General features: G+C 56.2%; 1 protein-coding gene across 5 annotated transcripts in view; it reads right to left on the bottom strand.

The window, feature by feature from the left end:
• KCNQ4 (potassium voltage-gated channel subfamily Q member 4) overlaps positions 1-21,766 on the bottom strand; it is a 56,753-nt gene that overhangs the window by 20,357 nt on the left and 14,630 nt on the right. For 4 of the 5 annotated variants that reach the window (XM_045584659.1, XM_036446020.2, XM_045584658.1 and 1 more), the window contains exons 2-7: positions 3,670-3,760; positions 2,983-3,109; positions 2,554-2,729; positions 1,805-1,930; positions 1,288-1,398; positions 1,058-1,153 (exon numbers count right to left, since the gene is read on the bottom strand). In XM_045584659.1, coding sequence (XP_045440615.1) covers positions 1,058-1,153; positions 1,288-1,398; positions 1,805-1,930; positions 2,554-2,729; positions 2,983-3,109; positions 3,670-3,760 — 727 coding nt within the window. Of the gene's footprint in view, positions 1-1,057; positions 1,154-1,287; positions 1,399-1,804; positions 1,931-2,553; positions 2,730-2,982; positions 3,110-3,669; positions 3,761-8,571; positions 8,815-21,766 lie in introns of those variants that run through there. The other variant, XM_036446022.2, reaches the window with a different exon arrangement.

The following is a 21,766-nucleotide window of genomic DNA, read 5'->3' as shown; positions in this document are numbered from 1 at the left end:
TCACATTCCTCAGGCTCCACATCTGCTCCCACTCCAGAGAGCAGGGCCATCAACCACCCAGCTGAGCAAACCTGGAGGTGTCACCCCACCTGGAAGTCATCCTGCCACCTCCCTCGCCCTCATTCCTGATGTCCCTATTTTCACCTCCTAAATCTGCAGGATCTGCCCATTTCTTTCCATTTCACCTATTTCACGTCACCCAGCAACCCGCCTCACCCAGACTGCCGCCAGAGTCTCTTTTCTAGTCTCCCACACCTACCCGAGTCGCAGTCCCATCCATTCACCACTTTTCAAAACACAAATCTGATCATGTCACCTGCTCCCCTCCTTCAGACCTGCCCACATGGCTCTTAGGAAAAAGCTACAATCCTCCCTACGGCCCCGTGTCTGGGCCTGGCCCACCTATCCACTACCCACTCCTCCCTCAGCTTTCTGTTTCGGCCCTGCTAGCTTTCTTCAAGTTCGTCAAACCCACCCGGACCTTTGCACATGCTGTCTCCTTACCCCGAGTCTACCCCCTTCACCTCTTCGCCAGTTAACACCTACCCATCATCCAGCTCTCAGCTCAAGTATCATTTTCCTCGGGTAGTCTTGCCTGGTTCCCCCTTCAAGGTCCCCTGTTAAAAGCTCATCAGAGACCCATTTCTTTCTTTCAAGACATCGATCTCAGTTTGTGGTTACAATATTCATTCGTGTGAGTTCTTGTAAAATGAATTAATGAAGTGGAACAAGCAGCACTGCTGATGGGTGTCTCTACCAAGCCCCGAGGGCCTCTCAGCCAGGCTGCCTTCCACTTCAGGCCACGCAGCGTTGGGACCGGAGTCGGCCAGTGGGGCAGCTCTGGCTAATCCTAAACTGGGCACTTGGTACAGAGGGACATTTTCGACAACCTGAGTCAGCATCCCGGCTCTGTTCCTGCCTTGGCATGTGACCCAGAAAAGTCACATTTCCTCCCTGAGCTTCAAAGCGGAGTCACAGTTGTGCAGCCGGGACACAGGAGTCAGCACACCGTGTTGACACGCCAATTCAGCTCAGGGGCTTCCTAGGCACCCGGTACCTGAATGAGGTTGGCTGCTGGCATCCTCCGCTTCTCAAAGTGCTTCTGCCGATGCTGCTCCTGCACCTTCAGAGCAAAGCCAGAGCCCAGGATGCCCTAGGAGAAAGGCATGGTTGGGGGGGACGTGGGAGTGGGGGCAACAAAAGGCAGCCTCTGCCCATCGGAGACGCAGGCTTTGCCCCCAGGACCCCTTCCCCAGACTGGGCGATCCTCGGCAGAGAAGGACTCACGGCAGGCAAGGCAAAGAAGGAGATGCCCAGTAAGGCGAAGCCGGCAGCCAGGACCCTGCCCAGCCACGTGTGAGGCGTCTTGTCACCATAGCCGATGGTTGTCAGGGTGATCTGGGGAAACAAATAGGTTGCCCACAGGGCTGGTCACCGTGGCCACCCACAAGAAGTTGTTGGGGGCACACAGAGATGAAGGCCTGATCGTGAGGGAAGGGTCCCCATGGTTGCCCACCAGGGGCTAGTCAGAAGGACTTGTCACGGGGATTGGCTAGGGGCACAGACAAGTCCGGCCCCACCCCCACCCCCCAGCCCCATGCAGGGATACGGGCCACAGGGCTTGGCATCTGGGATTAGATTCAGGGCACCAGCAGGTCCACTGGGGCAAATTAGGGAGCTAGCATACAGACTGATCATAGCGGTCCCAGCTGTAGCAGAGAGAACAGGGACAGGTCCGCCCAACCCCGAATGGGAGGCCACCAAAGTCAGAGGGGAAGGCGGCCTCACACAGACCCTCACGTACCGTGCCCCACCAAAGCGAGTCGGCGTAGGAGGAGAAGTCTGAGTTGGCATCCTTCTCGGCCAGATAGACCAGGAAGGAGGCGAAGATGAGCACCAGGAACCCGATGTACCAGGCGGTGATCAGCTCCTGCGGGAGCAACAGGTGAGACCACAGGTGGGGCCGAGGCGGAAAGGCTGGGGAAGTGGTGGGCGCTGAGCCCATCTGGGAAAGGTGGGAGGCCCCAGAATGGTCCCTGAGTGGTGTTGGGAAGGGGATAAAAGCATCCCACTCTTTGCCGTTCCCAGGCGGCTTTCTCTGCCCCTCCCATGGGGAAGCTCTGCCCCTCCTTCCCACGGCCGCCCCCGCCCTTGACCATCAGGTTCCACGCTCAGATCTCCTCCCCAGACCCACCTTGCCCCGCCCCCAAACTCCACTTTCCGGCTTCGATCTGGCCCCGCATCTAGCCTCGCCCCATCCCACCCTCGAACTCGCCCCAGCTCCCCACTTCGCTGTGCACGTAGACCCTGCAACCAGAAGTTTCTAAATGAGACCCTCAAGCCCTTCCCCTCAGGCCCTGCCTCCTAGCCTGGCCAAGCCTCCTGGACCATCCCTGGTCCAGCCAGGCCCCGCCTTGTCCCGCCCATTGGCGGTGGGTCAGGACTTCCAGGTCCCACCCGCCACGCCTCCCTCCTGGCTCCACTCCGGACCCGCCCCCTGCCATGGCCCCGCCCTCCTGCCATGGCCCCGCCCCGCCCCCGCCCCCGCCGCACCTTGCTGTGCGCCATGACCACGGAGCCCAGCAGCTTCCAGGTGCCGCCGCGGCGGTCCATGCGCACCATGCGCAGGATCTGCAGGAAGCGCATGCTGCGCAGCGCGGACGTGGCGAAGATGTTGCCCTGCGTGCCCGCGGCGATGACGGCCACCGAGGCCACGAACACGATGAAGTCTGCGGGGGCGGGGATGGTGCGGTCACGGCCACCGCCAACAACCCAACCCACCCGCGCCAGAAACCCGAGGTTGGGGATTCCTGAGACTGTGTGTGTGTGTGTGTGTGTGTGGAAGGGGTGGGGGGTCCCTTGAGTCTATGCCAGCAGCCAGGGGTCTGGGTCAGATATGGGGTCAGGGTGTCAACCCTGGGGCTTGGGGGTCACAGGTCAGGTAAAGGGGTAGGGGTGGGGGTGGGGAGCAGGCCTTATTACCTATGACACAGAAGGGTTTTCTGGCAAAGCGGAAGCGGCCCTGCCATCCTCGGTAGCGGCAGCAGCATCCCGCCGACCAGACACGGATGATGTACTCCAGGCCAAACACCACGATCATCACAAATTCCTGTGGGGCCAGGGGCCTGAGCTCTCCCCAGTCTCCAGCCCTGAAACAGCCTGGAGTCCCTGGGTTAGGGGTGCTAGGATTTCCTCAGCCCACTTCTCCTGGAGGTTCTTACACCTGGGTGAGCCGAGGAGGATTCTCCAAGGCAGGTGGCCCCTTCCAAAGAGACTGAAATCCAAGTCTGTCCTCTCTGCCCCCACGAGCTGTCAGGGGTTTTCTCCTCGCCCCACCTTCCCACTCCTAGTCATCCCAGACTCTAAAGCAGGCTCAGTGACAAAAAGGGTGGCTGTCTGTCAGCGGTCCCCTCCAAGATGTTTCTGTCTGAGGGTGGTGTTAGCACTTTGGGTCCTGAGAAGGAGTGGGACCTACTCACCTCCTCTCAGCCCATCCTAAGCCCTGGCATAGAGGCAGGAGGACCCCAACTCCTATAAAGCAGGAGGTGAAACCCAGAGATGGACAGCCACCAGCTCAGGGCACACAGCACAGCAAGCCACGCTCTGAGCCGCAGTGTAAGAGGCCTCTCTCCGATACGGCCTCCCTCAGACAGGGACTCTGGCACTCACCAGGATGAGGAGACACTCATTGGCAAGTTCCTGGTGCTCCTGGATAGTGGACAGCACGGACAACACCAGGCAGGTGAACACCAGCAAAAATCTGCAAAGGCAGCACGAAGGGAAGGGTTAGACTGCTGGGCGGGCAGAACGGCCAAGGAGCCTCGGCGGGGGGGCTGTGGAGTCAGAGGAAGAGGGAAGCATTGTTCGAGAAGCTTGTCTGCAGAGCAGGCTGAGGGTTCGAAATCGGAGTGCCCCGGAATCCTGGCTTGTACTGAAGGGAGAAGGGAGAAGCCCCCACGCCCTTGATGCAGGCTGCAGCTCAGAGAGGTGGTCACTCAGCTCTGAGAGGCAGGTTGATCTGGACTGGCCCAGGGTCCCACCGTCAGGAGCACCTCCAGGCTCAGCCATTCACAACCTCAGCCCCTGGCTCAGAGGCTGTCTTGAGAGAAGAGCTCCAGAGATTGGAGGAGGGGAAAGGGAAGGCCAGCAGCTGAGGGAGGGAGGGACCCCCATTCCCTCTGACACCTGAGGTGGCAGAAGCATGGCTTCCTCTGCAGAACGGGGTCAACTGCTTCTACCTTTGTGAGCACCGAAGAAATTACATAATCTGGTAGTTATGGAAGGAAAGGGACTAGCGTAGAGGTGTCGAACTCAATCAGAGAAGGGGCCAAAATCTAAAATCCAGCCTAAATCGTGGGCCGAATGGTTTACTGAACAGTCATAAACTGTCATTGTGATGGAAACGCAGCGGAGTGCAGTGATGACAGCGCGGTGCGGGCCACATTGCAAGGCCTGGCGGGACGGATTTGGCCCACGGGCCTTGTGTTTGACACATGTGGACTAGAGTGAACAGGTAGAGAGAGAAAATACAGAGAGCAGAGAGGGAGAGGGTGTGAAGGGAATCAGGCATCAAGGAGCCATGAGGTGGAGGCCTGGAACACACACCCCCCCCACCCCCCCCTGAAGGAAGTGGGAAGCGACTCGGGCTCAGAACCAGATGTTTGATGAGGAAGGAACTTTAGAACCCAACTCTCCCACCACTCCCCAGCCCCAATTTCACACAAAAGGGAACTGAGGCCCAGCGAACAAACTGAGGCCAAAGGTTGCTCAGTGTGTCCAGGACGAGGTTAGAACCAGGTTTCTAATGTTTCGGTGGATGGGCAGAAGGGAAAGGGCATGAGGAGGGAGCTGGTGGCCCCCGGAGGCGGCAGGATGAGGGCCAGGGCTGCAGATGCAGCAACAGGGAACGCTGGACTCCTGGAAGCTCTTCTTTTGGGGATGGGGTGGAAGGGGAGGAGGGAGTGGTTACAGGACATGCATGTGACCTGGAAGATACACCTGAGGGAATGGACTTCTCTGGAAACACATCCCCTGTGAATTGACCCACAACCCTCCCCCAAATGTTCCCAGAGTCTCCCCACCCAGGTCTGCTGATGCTGCATTCTGCCTCAAATACCTCACCATGGTAGCCTGCTGAGACTGCTCCCTTCCCCCACACAACTCCCGCGGCTCCCAGGAGCCCTCTGGATGCACACCCGCCTTTCCCCCTCCCCCCCCTCTTCTCCTCTGCAATGCTGGTCTCCCTGTATGGGGCCCAAATCACTTTCAACATAGCTTTGTGTTCATGTTTCATGGTGACAGGGGCATGGGCTAGGGAATCAGAGAGATCTGGGTTCGATTCCAGTCCTGCCAGGTGTGTGGCCCTGGGGAACTCACCCACCTTCCTGAGACAGTCTCCTCATCTGTAAAGCAGGGACTGACAGGACAAAAACATGGAAAGGGTATGGCTATACCCTGACCCACTTACACCTCCTTGGATAGGGGCTTCGGGCCTGCTTGGAGGGCACGTATAGGGCTGCGTCCCAGCACATGCCCCTGGGTGGAGGAGGTAGGTGGCAGATGTCAATAAAGAGTTTTGAATGAATGAGGGAGGAGGAGGCCTCCTTGGCCAGTTCCAGACAAGAGCCAAGTCAGCGAAGACATAAGGCACGGTGCTCTCCCGCACCGCCTCCTCCTGTTCAATAATTAACCACTGAAAACACAGCAGCCACATCCACTGGGAAGAGAGACTGTCTCTGACACAGAGAAGAGGGTCCTCCCTGAGGTCTTCTCATCCAGCCCCCTCATCTGGGAAGGGCTGCAGCCAAATCTTGATGGGCCTTTACCCCACTGCTGGACAGTAATCCCTCAGTCCCATTGCTCAGCCACTCTAGAGGCTGCCTACTAGGTGTTTCAAAAAAATTTTTTTCTTTCAATGCCAATAGGTACCCTTCTATAAATGTCCACTTCACGACAGGTTAATTTTAAAAAGTAGCTTATAGAACCTTAAGGGCAGTGTAATCAAAATTTTTAACATGCAGATGTCTTTTATATACTGTACTAGAGGCCTGGTGCATGAATTCATGCACAAATGGGGTCTGGCTGGCTCAGCCCAATTGGGGCTGATTGGGGCCTGGCCAGCATAGGGCACAGTGGAGTGTGGGAGGTCAACCAGCTGGCCTTGCCCCTGTATTGGGGGTGGAAGGGCAAATTGGAGGGGGGGGGGGGGCAGGCAGCTGGCTGGCCATGGGGAGGGGAGGGGAGGCAGGTGGTTTGGCTGGCCAGCGGGGCGGGGGCCTGACTGTAGCTGCAATACACATCAAAGCATCTGGTTGTTCCATTGTTCTGGTCGCTTAGCTTATATATATATATATACTAGAGGCCCCTTGCAGGAAGATTCCTGCAATAGGGCTTCCTGCTTCGGTTTCCGCTGCCCCATCTGCTTCCCTCCCTTCTCTGAAGCTCTTTCGGCTTCTCTCCCTTTTCCCTGCCCTGCCTGCTTCCCTTTCTTCTCTGCCTTCCCGCTTGCTTACTTCCTTCTCCACAGCTTCACTTCCTTGGTTTCTTTCTACGCTGTCTTCAGTCTATGCTAGGGGTGTCGAACTCAATCAGAGAAGGGGCCAATATCTAAAATCCAGCCTAAATCGCGGGCTGAATGGTTTACTGAACAGTCATAAACTGTCATTGTGATGGAAACGCAGCGGAGTGCAGTGATGACAGCGTGGTGCGGGCCACATTGCAAGGCCTGGCGGGACGGATTTGGCCCGCGGGCCTTGTGTTTGACACATGTGGCTATGCTCTGGCTGGATATGTAAATTAACCACCATCTTGGTTGGATTAATTTGCATACTCGCCCTGATTGGCTGGTAGGCGTGGCTTGTGGGTGTAGCAAAGGCCTGGTCAATTTGCATGTTTCTCTTTTATTAAAGAGAATATATATATATCAGTAGGAGTTACCTCTGGGTGGCAAAGTTAAGAGTGACTTGGTTTTTGCTTCTCTGCATTTCCTAATATTTTTTTAGAATAAACATGGGTATTCTCTTGCCTATGTAACTTGTCTCCTGAGCCCATTTCCTCTACAACTCACTTCTACCTCTATGACTTTCTAAATAAACTTTCTCTCACGGTTTGAGTCTTGGCTCTAAATTATTTCTTAGCCTGAACTCAAGCACGGAGGTCCAGTCTGATTCCTTCAGTTTAACACCTGGTGCCATTTCACCGTCAACACATGCACTTGGGGAATTCACATAAGCATGAAAATTCCAAAGACATAGAACAAAATGAGGTATAAATGTCATTCAGCACTAAGCAGGGAGAAGTAATCCACAGGGAGACGAAAGAGTTATCATTTAGTACATTGAGCCATCCTGAAACAATAGGTCACAAAAAGGACTTTGACCAAAGAGTCTTTCTAGGCTCTTCCTGTCAATTTCACCTAATATTTTAGATATTAAGTACAGTAACTCATCTAGGATGATGGCTCCCCTCCCGGACCAAGTCCATTGTCTAAATTCCTTTTATGCAATAAGGTCAAAAGGTTCTTCCTGAGCCTTCTGGGCTTTTAACGTTTTTAGCTTGAAAGCACCTGTATGCTAGAGTAGCACATCTTGGAATGACTCATCTGTACCCCACACTTACAATGTAAACAACTCTATCAAGTTTTGAATTAATGTCAACTCAAAAACTGACAGTGTTCTAGCCGTTAAATATTAACATTGTGGACCCAGAGAAGAAACGTTCATTTGATGTGAACCCTGAGAAGGAATTTATCTGCTGGAATGGACTTCTCATGGTCAATGGAGGGCCAAAATTTCATAAATAAGAGCCTAGCAGGGATTTGCTGACAGGAACTCGTTACATGCAAGGAAGGAAGGAAGGAAGGAAGGAAGGAAGGAAGGAAGGAAGGAAGGAAGGAAGGAAGGAAGGAAGAAAGGGAGGGAGGGAGGGAGGGAGGGAGGAAGGAAGGAAAGGAGAGAGGAAGGAAGGGAAAGAAAGAGGTAGTCACAATCTAATATAAATTTAAAATGCATTTCCTTAAAAATACAAATGGTGGAAAACCACTGTGAATCCTCCCCCAGCCCTTTACACAACAGTCTTCGTCATCAAGCAGGTGTGTGTGTTTGGGGGCGGGGGGAGGAGGTGGGCAGGGGGCAGCAGGGGAGCATCTCCCCAGAGTCCAGCTCACATGTCCAACTGCCTATTCAACGTTTCTCCTTGGATGTCTAATGGCCTCCCAAACCAAACGTGTCCAAAAACACACGCTCAGTTTCCCTCAAATCTTGCTCCTCTCCAGTCTCCCCATTTCAATAATGGCACCACCCAGGGGCTCAGGCTGCAGATCTGAGTTAAGCCTTGATTCTCTTTTTCCTCACCCTCCACGTCCTGTCCTTTAGAAATTTCCATGGGCTCTTATCTTCAGAATATATTCTTACGGAGGCCACGGCTCACCACCAGCCATCACCTCCTGGCCCCTGACTGGTCTCCCTGTCTCCACACTGGCCCTATTGTCACCACTCTCTTCCAAGCAGCCAGAGTGATCTTCCTGGGATACAAAGCCAGAAGCCATCATTCTCCTCAAAGCTCTCCACTGACCTCCCCTGGCACTTCAAGGGCGAAGTCCACCCCCTCAGCATGTCCGGCAAGGCCCTCTGAGATCCGGCCTGCAGCCCCACTTCTTCAACTTGATCTCCCCTTTCAACCCTGGATCACTGGGCTCCAGCATTCTGCTGTCCTTGCCCTTCAGGGAACACACAGAATGTACTTCCGCCTCCAGGCTTTGCACTTACTTAGTTGTTTTCTCTGCCTATTTATTGCTCCCTTACTCATCCAGCTCTGTTCAAACATCACTTCCTTGGAGTCCCCAACCCCTCCCCACTCCAAAATAGCAGTTCATCTGCACTCTCTCTCCCTGTACTCTGCTTTATTTATTTTTCATAGCATTGTTGAAAGAATAAATGAATAGCAGAGTTACATGTTAAACCAACATCAGGACACCATGTCACCAAAGCCCCCAGTTTAGACCCACTGAAGAGGTACCCAAAGCTTATAGCACATCCATCTCTGAACCGTCAGTCTCCCCAACATCTTCATGAGAAGGGAAGAGACGCAGTCCTCTGACCCTGACCACCTCCATTTGATAGGTGCTGTTTAAAAAGTCCCTGCTGGCTGGTTTGGCTCAGTGGATAGAGCCTATGGACTGAAGGGTCCCAGGTTCGATTCCAGTCAGGGGCACATGCCTAGGTTGTTGGCTCAATCCCCAGTAAGGGGCATGCAGAAGGCAGCCGATCAATGATTCTCTCTTATCATTGATGATCCTGTCTCTCTCTCCCTCTCCCTTCCTCTCTGAAATAAATAAAAATATTAAAAATAGCCAAAACCATTTGGCTCAGTGGTTAGAGCATTGGCCTGCAGACTGAAAGGTCCCGAGTTCGATTCTGGTCAAGGGCATGTACCTTGGTTGCAGGCACATCCCAGTAGGGGGTTTGCAAGAGGCAGCTGATCGATGTCTCTCTCTCATTGATGTTTCTAACTCTATATCCCTCTCTCTTCCTTTCTGTAAAAAATCAATTAAAAATATATATATATAGCCCCTGAACTTCCCCTTCCCCTGCCTTTATGTGCTGGGTGGGATTCCTCAACCTAGATGCTCAATACAGCCAAGCAGATGCATTTGGCGTGAGAGAGAACACCCTGTGTTCCAGGCACCTGCATAACTGTTCCTATCTTCCAGATGAGGAAACGGGGCCCAGGAAGAGACACACTTGCTCACGATCACACAGTGAATCAGTGACCAAGCTGGGGCTAGAAGCCACGCTCGGGCTGACCTCCAAGCTGCCTTGGCCTTCTTGAGGGGGTGCTCACACAGACTCCCACTCTTCGGACAGCAGAAGAGAGATCAATGTCTGGAGTTTAGGGACGGAGAGACGAGGGAAGGAGCCCTAAGCTGGGGTGTGATTGTGTCTGCCAGAATCAGAGTGTGACTTCATTCATGCAACAAATAAGGTCTGCACGGATTGTCTCTGGCCCCATCTGGGGCCTCAGTTTCTCTATCTATACAAGTGTAGATGGCACACAGGCGCTGGCTGACTTGGGCCTCTATAACCGCCCCAGCAGAGAGGCCAGACTGGCAGCCACTTTCTGGAGCACCTTTGCTCATCATGCCTGGCAATGTGGAGCCCTTGCCCAGCCCACGAGGCAGAGCTGGGATAGGCGGGTGCTGCCAGGCTGGCTCTCCCTGGCTGGGGCTTATAGTGAGACTGATCATAGCCTCTCCTCCAGACCCCAAACCCCACCATTCTGTGACTATCCCAGTCATTCAGGATGGCAGCAAAGAACAAGCAAATGGTTTGCTTAGGACTGTTGTTCTCAAACTATAGCTGGCATCAGAATCACCTAGAGGGCTTGTTAAAATGCTGATGCGTGGGCCCCACTCCTAGAATGTCTGTTTGCTTCAGTACGTGTGAAGTGGGGCCTGAGAATTTGCTTTCCCACAAAGTTCCCTGAGGGTGCTAATGTTGCTCTTCTGGGGACCACACTTTGAAAACTCACCGACTTGGCTAATGGGAGTGGTTATGGCTGACCAATTATTAGCTACCTCAAGGCTTTTTAAACAACTGTATTCACTGTCTTATGTGCCTCTCTTCCCCCTATGCTCCCAGCCTAGCTCACATCATTGTCCAGAAGCAGCCACAGAGCAGGGGAGCGAGGGAAGCCGTGCTGGGGAGGCGGGTATCGTGCCAACATCCCTGATTCCTCTGTGACCCTGTAACCGCCCCTGCTGGCCCAGGGTCCCTGCTGGCCAGGCGCTGTGCCAGGCCCTCTGCATGCATATTCTCCATCACTCCTCACCACCTACAAAGACAGTCTCGTCACCACTCAAGGCGGACCCACGAGGACCTGGAGGCTCAGAATGGTGCGCTATGATGGTTGTACAGCTCGACGAATATACTAAAGCCATTGAATTATAATTTTAAAGGGGGAAGGCGGGTTATGGTGGGTTATTTCAAAGGGAAAAAGACAGGAAGAAAGTTGCATTAGGTTGTCCAAAGTCATAGGCTGGAACTGAACCAAAATCCACCAGGACCACCAAGCCATACTGCCTCTCTGGGCCTCAGTTCCCTGTCTGCGAATGAGGTGGAGTGTCAGCCTTATGACTCTCCAGCAATGGGGTAGAGGGAGAAGGTCAGCCCTGAGCTCAGTTCCAGATTCTCTGAGATGTTCCCTGAAGAAACAGATGCTGGAGGCCAGACACTTGGGGATATGGTGTGCCGGTGGGGGGGGGGGGGGGGGGGGGGAGTACACAGCAGAAAAGAGGTTCTCGCCTAGCCTCTCAGAGCCACATTCACATAAGAAACTTTAATTACTATCCCAGACTGGGAAGGAACAGCCAGCAAGACAGAAGGAACCAGGAGAGGGAGGTGCCAGGCCAAGAGGAGAAAGTGTTTCCAGGAGGAGGGCATGGACGGCAGTGTCAAATGCTGCCAAGAGGTCAAGCGAGATAAGCCTGAAAAATGTTCATGGAAGTTGGTCACTGGGTGCTTGGCCAGGGCAGCCTCGGAGGAGGAGACCGGAGCAGGCCCAGGGGGTGGAGAAGGAGAGGGCCAGTGAGGACGTGGAGGCGGAGAGTGGAGGTATAACTATTTTAAGAAGTTTGATGCAAAGAGTAGTGGCTGAGATCAGTAAGCTGGAGAAGGATACAGAGCACAGGGATTTTTTTTATTTTTTATATTTTTTTTAACACGAGAGAGGCAGATGGAAGGAGAGAGGGAGAAGCTGAGAGGTGGGAGAGAGCGGGGGTGTCAGTGGGTGTTGCCCCCAGGGCAGCAGAGAGACGAAGGGCTAGTGCTGAGCAGAAAGTACCTAGCCAGCTTCCCCGGCGCAGGTGGGAGAGGGGAGAGGAGGTGGGAGAGGAGGGCGGAGGGCAGGGGGTTGACTTTCCCTGTGAAGAGGAGGTCAGGTCCGCTTGTCAGAGGTGCCGAGCAGGGTGGCTGGACGGTCTGAAGAGGTTCCAGTCAGCCGGTGACAAGGATGGGAAAGGAACTGACCAGGCCCTGGAGAGGGGTCCCTTGGGAACACAGGACCATTATCCCCCACAGTGAAGGGGGAGGAAAGTTCTAGAATATCGTAGGTGCTCCTCACATGCACGTTTGGTTTGGTTTGGTTAGAGGATTTCGGGTTTTGTTTTTGTTTTTAAGCCTTGATGATCTCAAGGGGGAAGCAGGCTGTTTAGGATAAGGGGACCCCCCCCCCACCAGCCCCACAAATCAGGCTAAAGGGAACGCAGAACCAGACCTTGCTCCCCCCTTCCTTCCTCCCCTCTCTCAGTGTCCCTCCTCCCAGACAGCCCTGCCCGTGTCTGCCACCTGCTTGGCCACCAGCTGGCACCCCCATCTAGTCTTGGGAGGAGGTGGCCCCTTCCTCAGCCCCCAGGCCAGGACCCCAAAGGCAGGGTCTGTCTTCCCTCCGGGGGGAGGGGGGGGAGGTGGGTCCAATCTGTCCCATCAGCCAAGGTTCCTGAAGGGTCCGGAGGCCACGCCCTCCCAGCCTTCGGGTGGAAAAGGGCTTCCTAAGCCCCAAGCCAGAGCTGATCCGACTGAAGGGACCTCAGCTAGCTCTGGGAGGCACCTCCTGACGAAGTGCAGGGGGCCTAGAGGGCCTGGGCTCCTCTGGGAAGAACAGGCTTTACTTTCTCTTGCAGGGGGGCCCAGGGGAGGGGCAGTCCGCCAGGCCTCAGAGCAAGGCTCTTTCCAAGAATCCTCAGGGGCTGGGACCAGAAGTTTCCCCTGATCCAGCGATTCTAAATATGGCCAAGGGAGCAAAAGCATGTGACCCAGGGCCCCACACCAGGGCTGCTGTGCGGCCACGGCTCCTCTGGGCCAGGGGCCGGCGTGGGGGGCTCAGGGTCAGGGATGAGGTCTCCCCGGAGCCTCAGTTTCCCTGGCTGAAACATGAAGGTGAGGGACAACTCCATGCGGGAAGAAGTCCCTTCAGCCTTGTGACCCTCCCGCTGCGGGGTGGAGGGGCGAGGACTGTCCCTCAGCTCAGTTCCAGATTCTTTGAGGATGTCCCTGGAGGGACAGCAGCCACCAGTGCATAGTACAAACTATGAAAAGCATGCCCCTCCTGGAGGACCAACTGGAAAAAGGCATTCTCTTTCGCCTGAACAAGTATACAAAGTTGACTCCTCCAGATGGCCCCATGAGAAACGGCCCTTCCCCTGGGCTGCCCCAGCCCCGGGCACAGTCTCGATTTCAGCACCACTGGCATCCTCTCGGCCAGGCCCTTGGCAGGCACAGGATGCCCGAGGACCGGGGCAGCCCTGGGGCAGCCCTGACAGCCACCCCAGCCCTGGAAAGGCCAAGTTCACGTGGTCCCACATGGCTCTACGCTCCTCTCCTGCTGCCACTGCTTCATCCAGAACTGGACACCGACCCCAGAGAGGTGCCCCCTCAGCCGGGCTCAGCAAGTCGGATCACCTTTTTGAGAGCCACAGAGGAAAGTTGGCAGGGGTGCAGAGACGTGGGGCAGAGACGGATGCTCCAGAGCCTTCACCCCTCCTCCTCTCCATGAAGCCCACACGTGCTCCTGCCCGGATGCTCCGAAAGCCTGCCCCAGCCTCGCTGCCACAGGCCCGTTCTCCTTGGGGATGAATGAATGGTCTCGGTCCCACTGAGGTACGGAAGGCGGTGTCTTCTGGAGCGGGTGTTTCCTGAGCCAGAGCCTGGTCCAGGCTCACCTGGACCCGCTCCAACCCCTCCTCCTTGTTCTCACTGCTTCCCTCTGCCACACCAGCCAGGCTACCTGGTGTATCAGGTAAGTGGGCTGAGCAACACCTCAACAGGAGCCAAGGGTGGGAACAAAGGGGACCAGGGGCCATCCATCCGCTCAGGGTGGTCACACAGTGCGGACTCCTCAAATAAACGGAGCGTAGGGAACCCAAGAAGGAGGCTAAGTAAGAGTGAACTAAGGGGTGGCATAGGGGCAGCCGGGGTTTTAGAATCACGATGGCAATGGAGACCACCCCCTACCCCGCCCCTGCCCAGTTCCACCCGACCAGCTTCATGTGGATTTGGGTGACTCCGTTTTACATGCTGAGCTGGGCGTAAGATTTCATCCGGACTAAGAGCTTTTCGCACCCGTCATCAGTTGGATCAAATAAACGAATAAAATTCTCTATAGGTTTGGACGTTTCTTACATCGACAGAAACGTCAGATGAAGATGGAGAACAGTTACGTGGGAAGAAAGGATTGAGGAACGTTGGTGTGGGAGTCCAGGGAGGTCCCTGTACAGAGCGTGGCCAGGGGAAACAGGTTTGAGAAGGTGACATGTGAGCAGAGATCCGAAGGAAATGGGGGTGTGAGCCATGTGGGTATCTGGGAGAAGAGGGAGACGCAAGTAGAAGAGACCGGAGCCAGAGGGTGCCTGGTGCGTTCCAGGACCGTAGTGCTCCGGAGCGAGTAAGCGAGGGCGGAGCGGGAGGCTGCGAGGGCAGAGGCAGAGGAGGTGTGAAGCAGGTCATCACCGGCTGCTGTGAGGACTTGGGCTTTTACCCCAGGTCACATGGGGAGTTTTGTGCAGGGGAAACATGATCTGACATACGTTTGCAAAAGATCACACAGGCTGTTGAGTGGGGTGGGGAGGGGCCAAGGGAGGAGGCAATGATATTTGTCAGGAAGCTAATAGTATAAATCAAGTTAGAGACGATGGTGACTTGTACAAGGGGGAAGTGGAGGGGGCAAGAGATTATCAAACTGACTACACTTTGGCACTGAAAAATCCCTTAGAGTCAATCAGCCACCTTGTTTACTATGTAGACGGGACACCGAGTCCCAAAGAGGGACATGGCCTACCGCTGATCGTACGGTAGATCAGAGACAGAGTTGGTCTGGGCCCAGATTTCCCACTTCCTATGGTAATTTCTTTCCTCTTTCTGTAGAAGGACCCCTCGCCCCCACCTCAAAAATTCCCTCCTCTTGCTGCCCTCCCTGCTGCATGTGACAGGGTGGCACAGGGTTCGAGGACTGACCAGGCCTCCAGCTACTTGAGCCTGGCAGGGGTCAGGGTCACCTCTAAGGAGCCTTCTATGCTCTGAATCAGCAGAACCTGTGCAAAGGGGGGAGGGAGGAGGGAGGGAAGAGTCCAACCCAGGGAAAGAGCTTAGTCCCCACCTTGGTTCTCGGCACTCCAGGAGCAGAGAGGGCACACCGAGAGCTGACAAGGTGGAACAGGATCTGCAGGGGGGGCTGGGCCCCCGGGAGAGTGCAGGCCCTAAGACAGCTCAGCCTGCGAGTCCTGCAGACTCAGCCATTGAGGATCCCCCGCCGTGAGAGGCTTCGGGGGCATGATGGGAAAGGGGCATTTCTATGCCTTTGCTACTAATAAGCAAAGCAGCATGCAAATTCACAGGCCACACCTGGGGCAGTGGGTTAGAGCTGTCCCGAAAGCATTGCTTCTCGTTGGAACCCCAAGTCCAGGACCAGTCAGACTGAATCCAGCAAGACTGATTCCCACGTACTCTTTCAGCTGGGGAAGGTTTGCTGTGTGACCTTGGGCCAGGAGAGCAACTTCTCTGGGCCTGTTTCACAGCCAAGGTGGAAGGGTGGTTACGAGGGTCTGAGGCTGCACGCTGGAAGCACACCGGCAGGCCCTCTCCAGTTCTTTGGCCTTTCAGGGAAGAGGCTGCCCAGCCTGAGGCTCCAGCCGGTTCAGAGTCCTCTAACAGGCAGCAGCCTGTGTGGCGGCTCTGGAAGAGGTGTCAGAGTTGGCGACAGCAGAAGGGGAGGCACAGGATGTGGGCAGAGCCGGGACTCTGCATCCATGGGCTCTCTGGCCTGACTCTGTCAGCACTCAGCTGAGGAGCTGGGAAACCACGGTGGTGGCTCAGTGTATTCCTCAGCCTAAGGAAGGGGTGAGGAAGAAGGGCCCTATTTTTTGCTGGTCCCTCTGGGACTGGTGATTTCAGCTTCCCGAATGGGAAGATGCCCTGGGCAGCTCCTGAAGCTGCTAGTCCGGGGGACTTCTGAGTCTCCAGAGGAGAGTCTCTTACGTTTCATTTGCATGGTGCTCCCTTCCACCTCCAAACCTCCCCTATAATTGAATATATAAATGACAGCAAGGAGGAGTCGGGGTAGACCAAAGCAGAACTTCCAGGAGCTCATTAACCACAGAAAGGCTGTTGGGGTCTGGGGAAGGGGACCGAATGCACTTCTTCCAGATACCCTTTCCCACCTCTTCTGAGAGACCCCTTCCAGAGCCCAAAGAACTGGCTTGAATTCAGCTCTGACCCTGGCCCCTGCCAGGCTCAAGAATTCAGCCGGGGCTGCCTGACCCTGAGCAAGTGGGCTGTCCCTCCCTGGGACTCAGTTTCTCTGTCAAGGATGCCGATGGACCCTGGTGTCACAGTCCGCAGGCAGGGGCCAGGCCGGGAAGAACTCCCGCGCCAAAGGGCTGGGGAAAGGCTTGGGTTCACTCGGGGAGGCTGACACCAGGCGGGGCCCCTCGAGGGAGAGGGAGGGGATCCTGGAGGGGAGGGCTCCTGGGGACTCCTCCCCCGGCAGGGCCTCGGCCTCCTTCCCCGCAGGGGCCCCTTCTCTCCCGCCCAGGCGCCCCCGGCCCCGAGGTTCGGCGCTGGGCGGGGCAAACGGGAAGGGGCGGGGCCGGAGGGGCGGGGCGCCGCGCTGGGCGGGGCTCCGGGCCGGGGAGGGCGGGGATTCGGCGACACCCGGCACCGCACGCTGGAGGGGCGGGCGGCGCGGCGGCTCCGGTTACCTCCCCGCGGCCTCCCCCGCCCGCCGGCTTCTTTTTCCGTTTCCAAATTAACAATTGAAAACGCGGCGGCCTGAAAGGCGAGCAGCGGGCCAAGCGGAAAGTGTGAAGGTGCCGCCGCGTCCCGAGGACGGGGGCGGGGAAGGGGGCGCGATGAATGCCCTTCTGCCCCGGGGCTCGCCCACCCACCCACTCACCCACCCCCGCTGGGTGCAGGACCGGGTGCCCCCGGGCTCAGGGGCGCCAGGGCTCTCAGTCGGGTCCTCCTGGCCTGACCCGGCCCCTGGTGCTGCCCTGGCCGGTGTCGCAGCACCCAGTGCCCAGGTTCAGGGTGGTGCCAGCCCCTCAGAGGGGGTCCGGGAGGCACTGAGGCTGGATTACCACCCTGGAGGCTGAGTGCCCAGGAGGGGCCGGTGCCAGGCAGCACCCTCCCAGCACCGTCCTTAAGGGCTCCCAGCAGCGTCGGGGAGGTTCGCGTGTCACTTCACCTCACCGAGCCAGTCATCGCACCCCGAGCCCGTCATTGTACCTCACCGAGACTCAATTTCCTCGTCCGGAAAGCAAGCGGGGAGGGGAGGCAGCTGGCCATAATGAGCTGCTTGCGGGGAATACATTAAAGGAGAAGGTGCACGAGGCTGGCACGCAGGGGACACCATAGGCAGTTGCTATTATTATCTTTTGCTGATAATGATGACGGTACCGTGTCCCTGGCCTCTCCACGGATAGTCAGAGGAGCTGTCCACCAGTGGGCCATGCTGGCGCGGACTGCCTTTCCCTCGCTTCCTTAGGGCTCCCCAAGGTCCTGTTTGGCAGAGAAACTGAGGCCAGGGAGGGAAGTAAGGGGCTTCAAGTGCATGTGAATGAAAAGAACTAGGGCCCAGGCCTCTTATCGAGGTGGTCCCTGGGGTTGAGGCCCTGGGCCTCAGGCCCCTGTCCTCAGTGCCCTGAGAGATGAGTGCTAATGCCCAGACAGCTGGAACAAATGAGTGCATCACAGAGGGGTCTCCACCCTCAGGCACCCAGGGCAGGGACCAGAAAGCCAGAGGGTGGGTACTGCCCGGCCTGGGTCCCCCAGAATCTAAGTTTCTTGAATGCAGCCACTTCATCTCTCTTGTTCACCACTATCTCTCCCACATCTGGACTAGGGCTTGGTACATTGTAGGTTCTCAGTAAATGTTTGTTGAGTGAATGAATGAATAAGTGAATGAACAGATTCTTTCACACAGCGGTGGTCTCCCACTCCACCACCTACGCAAAATGGACTGCTTCGTTGGGTGGGGTGCCCCTTTCCCCAGCGTGGAGACCCAGGCAATGGAATGATGAGAGGAGACAAGAATCAAGACAGAGTAAGGGAGGAGGAGATAGAAGATGCTCAAAGGCAGAGTTAAGATCACCTCTTTCTTCCTAGACTCTTCCCACTCCCGTCCGGCTATTGGCTCACTCCATTCCCCCTTCCTCCAGCCACCTCTTCACTGGCCACCAGATTCCAGATCTACCCCCATTCCACCCCCAGTCCGTTTACCTTGCAGTCTGAGTGCCCCTCTCCTCGTCACAATCCTACAGAGGTCCCTTGCTGTTTGCACTGTAAACTTGTTAGGCTGTTTAAGCTTTACGGCCAAAAAACCAAGCTCCTCTGCTCAGCATGAGGTGCACCCACACTGAGCCTCAGCCACACTGCACCCCTCCATACCTTGTACATCTCCACCTGGGTGGCTCTCCTGTTCTCTCCTCTCCTCGGGCGGCCCCCCTTCCTGCCCGGCCCCGCCCTGATCTCTGATCTGCTGTGGAGAGAAGTGTGCTCTCCGTCTGGTTGAGATTCCCGGCCCCCTCTGGGCACCCCAGGCCCTCCTTATGCAGAGGCTGTTTCTAATTCCGTCTACCGCCCACCACCATCTCATTAGGATCCATCCACCGTGGGCAAGGCCAACTCTGAGCCCCTCCCATCCCCCAGGCCGAGCTGGTGGATAGTCAGACAGTACCTGGGAGGGAACAGAAAGACCCAGGTTGCGAGGGCCTTGAGCACTAGTGAGCTGGGTTTCTCCCACTGTCCTGTGAAGCCCAAGAGTTCTGAGAAAGGGCGTCTGGCTTAGGGTTGCTACAGAGGTGGGTGGGTGAAGGGAGGGCTGATGTGAGCCCATCCCAAACACTGGCAGAGCTGGGAAAGAATACAAATGTAGACCCATCCTATATGGGGCAATATGTAAATTAACCCTCATGCCCTCACAAGATGGCTGCCTACCACCAGGCTGGCAGGGGCTTTAGTAAGGGATGACCAAACGATTGAACAGCAGGCTGCATGGGGTGACCAGACCAGCGGGGGTGGGGAGGAGGGTAGTTGGGGGCGACCAGGCCAGCGGGGGGGGGCGTGAAGTGTGACCAGGCTGGCGGGGGGGGGGGGGGCAGTTAGGGGCAGTCAAGTTGGCAGGGAGGGGGCAGTTGGGGGGGACAGTTAGGGGTGATCATGCTGGCAAGTGGGGGAGAAGTTAAGGGCAACCAGGAAGGCAGAGGCCCAGGATTGTGAGAAGAATGTCTGACTATTAGGAGACGGAGGTCCAGGATTGTGAGAAGAACGTCTGACTGCCAGTTTAGGTCCGATCCCAGGGATCGGGCCTAAGCCGGCAGTCGGACATCCACCTAGAGGTCCCAGATTGGAGAAGGTGCAGGCTGGGCTGAGGGAACTCTCCTGCTCCCCCTCGCATGAATTTTGTCCACCAGGCCTCTAGTATACTATAAGTCTAAATATTCAAGTTTGAATCAAGCTAACAAGCTATTAAATAAAATGTGTCTTATCCTTCCTGACACATGTACCTTCGGAGGATGTGGAAGGCCAAGTTGAATTTAAAACCTTGGATACCTGGAGTTCCTCGCTGGAAGCTGAGGTCAGCCGCATGGTGTCCCTCTTCTGTTCCCACAGGGGGCTCATCCTCACCAGGAGGGGCTTGGTTACACTCTGTGGCTGCCGGCCTGCTCTCCCAGGCTCTCTCTCCCCTGGCTGCGAACAGCTGTCCTAGAGCCTCTGAGTGCTTACACACAACAGTGACCCTTGAGGCGATGAGGCAGGAAAGAGGCCTGTGAGAGCCCTGGAAACAGGCATGGGACTTGGCCAGGGAACTCCAGGGTTGCCTGGAACATGTTCTAGAATAAGAAGGGCCATGTTCAGGCTCTGGGTTGGTGGTATTCGGGGCCACACAGGCTGACTGGGCAGAATTCTGGGCCCTCACCCTGGACTCCACAGAGCAGCCCTGCTTTTTTGTTTTGTTTTGTTTTGTTTGTTAATCCTCACCCAAGGATATCTTTTCCATTGATTTTTAGAGAGAGTGGAAGGGAGGGAGGGCAGGGGAAAGAGAGAGAGAGAAACATCGATGTGAGAAAGACATATGGATCAGCTGCCTCCTGCACTGCCTCCTGACCGGGGCGGGGGAATCAAACCTGCAATCCAGGTATGTGCCCTTGACCAGAAATGAAATCTGTGGCCCTTTGGTGCCTGGACCGAGTCTCTAATTACTGAGCAACACCAGTCAGGGTGTTTTGGTCTGTTTTATACACAGTGCTCCCGTGCCACTTTTCATTTAAAGAACCAGATCGGCTGCTTAAAACATTCTGCAAAGCACCCGTCTAGACCTCTCCCTCCTACTGAACACGGGGTGCCAAGAACCACAGTCCCGTAGCCGATGACAGCATGTCCAGGGCTCAAGCCTCAGACTCCTCCTGCTGCCCAGGCCTTGGCCTCCCTGAGCACATTTCTGATCCAGGGCCTCCCATGGACAGGCCATGGGGAGGTAGTGAGTGCCCCGTCCAGAGCTGGCCTGCTGCTGAGGCCTCCAGCCTTGACAGGGTTGCGTCCTCACGTCAGGCCTCCCAGCTGAGGAGTGGACGGAGAGGCCCGGACCAGGCCGAGGAGGAGAGGGAGTCCTGGTATAAATAACTGTGGGGGGCCGGGATGTTTGGGCTGTCTCCTGGGAGATGGCCGTGTGTTTACTGCCCGGCGAAGGGGGGCATGGCCCACACATTTGCCTCCCTGACTCGCAGCCAAATTTCTCCCAGAAAGGGTGGCCCAGGATAAGCCCCGAGTACTCCAGCGCTGTGCCCCTACCGGGCCTTGCCCCTAACTCTGCTCCAGCACGGGCTCTCAACCTGCCTGCCATTGCCCTCCTCTTCCAGCCCAAGTGCTTTGCAGCACTGCATTCCAGCAGGTCCAAACGGCCCAGTGCTGCCCCCTTAAGTCCCAAAGCTGCTCACATCGTGGGAGGGTGAGGAGCGTGAGCGGGGCAGAAGGCCCCGAGCAGAGGACCTGGGTGTGCGCCAGGGATCTGAGCTGGGGCTGCCGGGCACGGGGGCAGGGATGCACCTCTCCCACGGCCCTGGCCAAGACGGGGAGGGCTGCAGCCCCCGGATTAGGAGGGTGCAAATCCCTCTCCCAGCCTGGTGCCCACCCCGTGCCTGCCATGTGCAGGGTATTAGATGGCCAGACCCCATCCTCGGTCACACCACAGCCAGCTTCTCTCCCAGCCAGCCAAGCCAAGAGGAAAAAAAACCATAAAACCCTCAAAGCAGGACGGGAAGTGGGAAGATCCCCGCCCCCTGGGGCAGCAGCTGCAGTCTCAGGGGCACCGAGGCACAGGGGGTGATGTGAGCTGCGGGCCAGGTTGCTCACACACATGCACACACACAAACATCCTCTGTCCAGCCAACCAATGGGTCTTGCTTGGGACATCCAAGCTGACTGTCACTGAGAGCACAGGCTTACATGTGGGGCTGTGTTGGTCCAGGGTCTTAGGCCAGTGAATAGACACCTGGGCTCCAGCCCCATACTGGTCATTTCTCAGCTGACTGACCTTGGGCAAGTCCTTCCTCTTTTCTGATCCGTATAAAACAGGGTCATACTATCTTCCTCTAGGGTAGTTATGAGAATTCAGTGAGATTCACTGAGCAAACAGTTAAGCCCCACCCTGAGCCAGGCATGCCTTAAAGTGCTTTGTGAACCACCAGGTGGGAGAGGGGACATCCTTCCCAGTAGGAGGT

The sequence above is a fragment of the Pipistrellus kuhlii genome, unplaced genomic scaffold (genome assembly GCF_014108245.1).
Source record: "Pipistrellus kuhlii isolate mPipKuh1 unplaced genomic scaffold, mPipKuh1.p scaffold_m20_p_2, whole genome shotgun sequence".
Lineage (NCBI taxonomy): Eukaryota > Metazoa > Chordata > Mammalia > Chiroptera > Vespertilionidae > Pipistrellus > Pipistrellus kuhlii.
This window is presented reverse-complemented; position numbering and strand designations above follow the sequence as displayed.